We start from the raw sequence: 6,746 nt of genomic DNA on the forward strand, positions 1-6,746 counted from the left end.
GACAGTAGCAAGTGCCTTCACGGTTCTGTTCTTTGAGGTTAATTTGATAAGAGGACACTTTGATCCTTGCCATCTGCTGATAAAGTCTCTTTGGGAAGTTTGGTTGATAACTTGCAGAAACAGGCATGCACTTAGGAGCTTCTAGACTGAAGCAGTTTTTTCAGGGCTAGAAAGGATGCCAAAGCTTTTATTCAAGTGGGGAGTTTCTTTCATTTTTCTTCTTAAGGGAATATACTCCTAATCGGAGGTCATTCTACCTTTCTTTCTCTTCCAGGGAAGGAACTGCCATGCCTGTGGGAGTCTTTCGAGTGTGCCTAGTGGTGATTACAGCTATCATCAACCATCCGCTCCTCTTCCCTAAAGAGAATGGCACTGTCCCCGAGAACATGGAAGAAATAATCCAGAAGATGAAGGAGCGGGAGGAGAGCCTTCGGCTGGAGCAGTTGCGCTTGGAGCAGGAAATCGCAGATCAGGAAGCCACACAGAAGGCTCTGGAAAAGGCTGCAGAGGTAGTGGAGGAAAGTAAAGAGGAAAGGGTCCGATGGGATATGTGGACTGCCCTTTCCATGGTCATCTTCCTGAAAACAGGATTTCCAGGAAGGGAATTGGCAGGACACAGGAGGAGAAGAGGATGACATGGCTGTCCTGGGGAAAGCGTTTAAAGGAGTGGCCTTCCCTGACAAGGCTGTCTTGGCTAGCTTCTATGAAAAGCGCATCCTGGGTACCACCGGAGACATGGCCAGGATGCGGGAGCTGGTGGAAGGCTTTGCAGATGACCTGCTGGAGGCCTTGAGGAGTGTTTGTAACCGGGATGCTGACATGGAAGTGGAAGACTGCATGGGTGTGGGGAGCATGTATGAGAACTGGAGAGTGCGTAAACCTTTTGTCTGTGATCTGATAGTGCCTTTTGCCCCTCCTGAGCCATACTGTTTTCGGTCCCAGGTCTGGTGCTCTGGTGACCCTTTTCCCCCAGATGAACAAGGTTATGGCACTGTCAAGGTATGTAGGGCAGGTGAGGATGTCACAGGTTGCATCTGTGACAAGACTAAACTAGGGGAAGATATGCTGTGCCTCCTCCATAGCCAAGTCAATACTACCAGGCCCAGCAGTGAGATGGAAGACCTCCTGTGCTTCAAAAATACTCAATATCTGGATGCCAACCAAGTCATGAAGTGGTTTCAGATTGCGGTCACCAAGGCCTGGAACAGAATCTCCCACAAGTATGAATTTGACCTTTCCTTCAGCCTCCTGGACTCACCAGGAGCCCTGAAGATAAAATTTAGATCAGGGAAATCGATTGCCTTCAACCTCACCCCTGTGGTGCAGTACGAGAACTCTGATGTTTACTTCATCTCTCATTTCCCTCGGAGTGGCCTGGCAGCAGACCTCCCCTCCAGCACTCACTGGTTTCTCACTTTCGCAGTGTATGAGAGGAGGTTCATCCAGCTCATCTCCAAAACGCTGCCTGCTAATGCCTGCCATGTCAGCTGCCTTCAGATCCTCTCCTTCCTCCACGGGAAGCAGTGCAGCCTCACAGGTCCAAGCGGGCTTACCAACTACCACCTGAAGACAGTAATGCTGCATTTTCTGCAGGCACGTCCCAGTCAGGACTGGGCCCCAGAGAAGTTGGAGGCCCGTCTACAGGACATGCTGAAATTCCTGGAGAAATGTTTGCATGAGAAGAAGCTCTACCACTTCTTCATCGGCAATAGGAAGGTACCAGCAGAGCTGGGCTTCCCCATCATATTCCAGAGGGCTGAGCCTCTCAACCTTTTCCGTCCTTTTGTGCTACACAGGGATGTTTACAGGAAGACGGTGGACACATTCCACGAGATGCTCAGGAACACGTCTGCACTGATAAATGAGTACACGGTGCACATTCCCCTTGCACACACCAATGGGATCCATAAGCAATCCCTTTAACCAGCAGGAAAACGCTTGTTCCTCGAAGCACAAGTCCAGAGGGCAGCTTTCCAAAGCCTCCTGGAGGCAACTGACTTTGCCAGTACAGCTTCTTGTTCTGCAGCAGAACCAGTCCTGGGCCATGGTTTCTGCAGTAAGGGAGACGGGATAGGGGGAGGATAGGGAGAAACTGGAAGACATGGTGTAAAAGTAAGTTGCTGGTCCACTGCTGTTCTGGCTGGGTTTTATGCAGCTAAGAATATATTTTTCTATTGTGCCTTAGTCACACCACAGTGGTGGTGAGCAGCAAATATGACTGATTTATTCAGATGCCTGCAATGCAAACGGTAGTGGTGGCCAAATACTTAATTTCCTTTGGAAGGGGGAGATAAGAAAAGGGCGGAGGAATCAGAGGCAGGATCTTGGGACTGCAGGAGCTCTGATAGGATAAGACATAAGACTCAGTGCTGATGTAGGGAGGAGGGTCACACGCAAGATCCAGACTGGATGGAGATCCTTACATCAACCACAGCTCTTTAGTCAAAAGGGAACTGTAGTTATAAAAAAAAAGCCGCCTTGATAGGACTTGCAGCAGTAGTTTAAATCACTTGTCCTGGCTTTCAAAAACACCCCTGCACCCTGCACATTTTTTCTCCCCGGGGAGGATGTAGCAGAGCAGGCAGCAAGGTCTGTGTCTTCAGACCATTTCATTTGAATCTTCCATTTTCTTCATGGTAACATGGCTAATGGGTTATATTCCTTGCCATTTTCCATGGATAAATGGACAGGAACCTTTGTTAACTTAGATAAAAGAGAGAAACACCATTATTGAGTTCTGGCATTTGGGTTGGTTTGTTTGTTTTCCTTACCTCGGGGCAGCAAGGCTGAGAACAGCCAAGAGAGAAAGGACTGCTACAGGTTTTGCTTTCATAAAAGAAGCAGTTCTCCAAAATTATCCTGTAATGAAACCAAGCTCAGCAATCTGGTAGCAGGAGGGAACAATTACCCTCCAAATGAGAGTGTGACTCTCTCAGCATGGTTTTAATGAGGCCAAGGCTAGCAGGATGGCTCTGAGTTAGGAGGGGATGAAAGTGGTGCACATGTAGCAGAGCTTGGCAGCGCTGTCTTTGCAGCTGCCTTGTGGTCTGTGTTGGATCCCTTCTGTTCCCAGATACCCAGGCAAAAAACAGATACCTGTTTGCCTCCACATAGAGTCTGCTCAATCCTTTTAAAGACTGCTGCTCTGATGAGGCTCAGGAGCTGCTGCTAGCACACTGTCATTTGCTGAGTGGGGAGTGTGATGGGGAAATGACAGCTTCTGCAGGCTTTCAAGCCAGGGGAGAACCTCAAGGCATGTGCTAAAAAAACCCAATGCCGAAATGAAGATGCCTGAACCCCCTCAGGAAGCAGCATGTTAGTGCTGTGCCAGTGGGCTGCCCAGCCCTGGCGAGGTGGCTTTGCTAAAGGAGAGGGCTCAGTAGCTCCTCACCCTCCTTCATGTGCTTCATGCAGGATCTGAGTGCAGATCTGCTTTGTGCTGGTCCTGGAAGCCTGACCTCCAGTGCTGAGGGGCCTTTCCTACCATTTTCTTACACTAGGATTTCCTGCAGTGTCTTACACTAGGGCTTCTCTGAACCCTGTTTACAAGAGCGTAGTTGTTCTGGGTGGTGAGACCCATCAGGGATAATATTACCATGACTCCATAGGTCCCTTTTTATCAACCCTCTCTATCATATGCATCAGAGAGAAGATTTAATCCTGTATCACTACTAGAGACAACATACAGCATTTCACCACCTCCTTGATAGCTGCTCGTCTGTCCCTCCACCCATGAGGGACATTTCATGCACAAAGTCAGAGAAATCTGTAACTCCCATTTCCACACCTGGTTTATAAGAAAGCACAGGTGGGGACAGGGAACTCTGCTCAAATTGCTGCTCCCCTTGGCTTTTATTATCACGGCTATAGGGTGGTTAGGTAATATTTCTGAGCAGAAAGTAAGGGGTAGGAAGCAAAATGGGAGAGAAGAGGCTGGTGGGTAATGCCAGTAGGAAAGAGTCTTGGATGATCAGTGCTTGCTTCAGCACTTTTGGCGATGAGTGCCTGGGAGCCTGCCAAGGCCGGCAGAGCAACAGGGCAGGACTAATTGCTAACGCTGACGAGTGCTGTAAGCTCCTGGCTTTCATTAGTACAACCAAGCAAGCCTTCCCCAGTAGGAAGGAGCGCAGGAGCAATCTCAGGGGACACGACAAGCAGGTAGTGACAAGCAGAGGTACAGGGAGGGTGGGTGAATGCTGGAGCCTGGAGGCTACGTTGGAAGCTGTGTAAGTTGTTTACAAACCCAAGCAATTTGCCATTTTTACCTGCCCAGGTTTACTGCACATTGCCTGTAGCGGATCAAGCTTTGTATGGGCTGCTGGCAGGCAGGTCATGCTTAAGCAGTTGCGGTCAGAATTGCTTCTAAATGTGTTCCCTTCCCAGCCCAGCCAGAGACAAACAAAAATTTCTCTGCCATTTCCTGTCAGGAGTCTAAATTTAGACTGTCCAAAGAACAGAAACAAATTTGTGACCCAGGTCTCTCAGGAAATTACATTCAGGGTTGAAAAATAACTTTTACATAAGGTTGAGCAGGGGGAGGATGGGAAGAAAAGGCTGTTGAACAGAGTAAGGTAACTCCCCTGTTAAAATGTCTGAACAAAGCTTTGTAACGCCAGTCCTGTGGGCTTGTCAACATGCCTAAACTCATCTTTACACAGCTCCGAGCACTGCTGCTCAGACTCAAAGGAACCTAAAGTGATAAGTGGATTAAATCTTTTGTTCTTCATTTTCTGTATGTGTGTGCCTGTTCTCTCTTAAGCCCAAACTGACCCTGAAGTGTTCCCATGGGGTTTAGTGGAACCCAAGCTGGAGCTAAACCAAAGAATTTATGGATTTGATTCCTCTGAAAGCTAATTGCTTGGCTTAATTTTCCTACATGCAATATGCTTATTTTGCCCCGAGCGCCTTTTAAGAGGTCTGTTCTGTGCATTTAGGCTGTGAGAGAACCCACTCATACCTGTCCGGGAGGAGAAGTCCTCTGTGATTATAAGTTGTGTTCCAGTAAGCCTCAGGGCAGAGATCTTGTTTGTAAGCCATATACCAGTATATATACCAGAGGTATATACGTGTCCCGTCAGAGGAGATGTGGGTACACAGCGTTTCGCTGGATCAGACCTCTGCAGTGGTAAAAGGAGGCCATGATGTGAAGCACATCATTGCTTGGACTGCCTTGTCTCTCCTGTATTAAATCTTTGCCCACCAAGTACTAGTCCTATCAGTAAAAGGCCACACTCATGTTTCATAAAAACGTTTATAAGATAGTTCAGCTCCATCAGCTGTCAGCCAGGAAAAATGTCCCAAGACTTTTTAGTGCCACTCAAGTTTAGTTCTGCGTTGACTGAAGTCTGGCTTAGCATTCATAAGCAGCTTTAAAGAGTGGGGGTGGAAGTGGGATTTTGTAGTTTAAAGTGAATAACGTTCTTTTAAAACCAAACAGCATATGACACGTGAGTAATAAACACACAACATCTCTTTGGTAATGCCTTTATCTCCTTGATAGACCCTAAGGAAGGGTAAGCAGCCTGTCCTGGACCCCTTTCTTGTGTCTCAGTGCTGTTCTTGCTATTTGCTCACGAGGTGAATTTAACAGATGAACTCCTGTTGCCTTCTGCTGGTTTCCAGCCACCCCCTCCACCCTCAAATTGTGGTTTTAATATATTATTATAGGCTCTGTCAAAGCAATGGAATTAGTGGTGGCTTGATAGCAGCCACTGATGTACAACATAGCCTCAGGAGCCGTTTGCCTTTAAAAAATGTCTTGGTCTAAGGTTATTATTGCTGTTCAGGAGCAGAATGTCTTAAGAGGAGCTGTTGGGAATTCACTTTTTAGTATGTGGCAGCCATAGAATACAGCTTCTCTCTCTCTCTCTGAGTTGTTCTGCATACAGGTCTTACGGGGGTATAAAGATGTGTTTTAGCAAAGGGATCCAAAACTTTATCCAGCATTCAAGCAGCAGGATTTGGTGCTTGTTCACCAGACAGTTTTCATGCAAAGCCTTTCCAACGTTTTCTCTGTGGTGAAGAAATGAGACTTTACCCACCTTTAACAGCTTGGCTGCTGATCATTGAGGGGTTAGCTCTCATAGGATCCTATGTAGTAAATCGCTTTATTTATTACTTGTCTTTTTTTCTTAGGACTGGGGGGTGTGTGTAATACGTTAGCTCAGAAGCAAAACTGTAGTGTGAAGATCAATCTTGGCAATGCAGCTGAGATGATAGGCAGTAACATCAAAACTCTCCAAACTAAGGTCTTCCTTGATTGACAATGCTGTACTCAAACCGCTGCTTTTATAGCAGGACACTGTTGAATTTGTATAGATCTTCTCATGCAGCTTTATTTATAATAAAGGAAGTCTTGTACAAACTCTAAAAAAGTGTGAAGTCTTTTGTTTCTAGTTCCCCCAAAAATGTTTCTGAGAGAGCAGAAGGATGGAGTGGGGATATGCCCAGTGCAATCCCAGCACAGTCAGCCCAACAGCAAGAATCCCTGTGATTTCTAACTGCCTGTAGAAATTGTTCCAGAATAAGATGCAACGTGAAGACAAAGTGGAATAGCTATTTCAGAATAACGCCAGGGATGTCAGACTTCCTGAGAATATGAATCCACAGGAATTCAAAATAATTATTCTGGATATCTCTGCTCAAAAAAACCCACCCTTGTGTGGCAAGCCCTAAATATTGCTGGTCGATGTTGGCCTTACTGGCTGAACCAGAAATCTCCTGATTTTCCAGTTCAGCTAAGGAAT

The 6,746-nt window shown here is 46.7% G+C and overlaps 1 protein-coding gene across 1 annotated transcript; it reads left to right on the plus strand.

The window, feature by feature from the left end:
* The first annotated feature begins 287 nt into the window (after window positions 1-287).
* On the plus strand, window positions 288-1,923 carry LOC104154891 (inositol 1,4,5-trisphosphate receptor-interacting protein-like). The gene is given in 2 exon segments (XM_009710643.1): window positions 288-580; window positions 582-1,923. Coding segments are annotated over 2 exon segments (1,635 nt in total).
* Window positions 1,924-6,746: the final 4,823 nt, after the last annotated feature.

The sequence above is a fragment of the Cariama cristata genome, unplaced genomic scaffold, assembly GCF_000690535.1.
Source record: "Cariama cristata isolate BGI_N322 unplaced genomic scaffold, ASM69053v1 scaffold5692, whole genome shotgun sequence".
Lineage (NCBI taxonomy): Eukaryota > Metazoa > Chordata > Aves > Cariamiformes > Cariamidae > Cariama > Cariama cristata.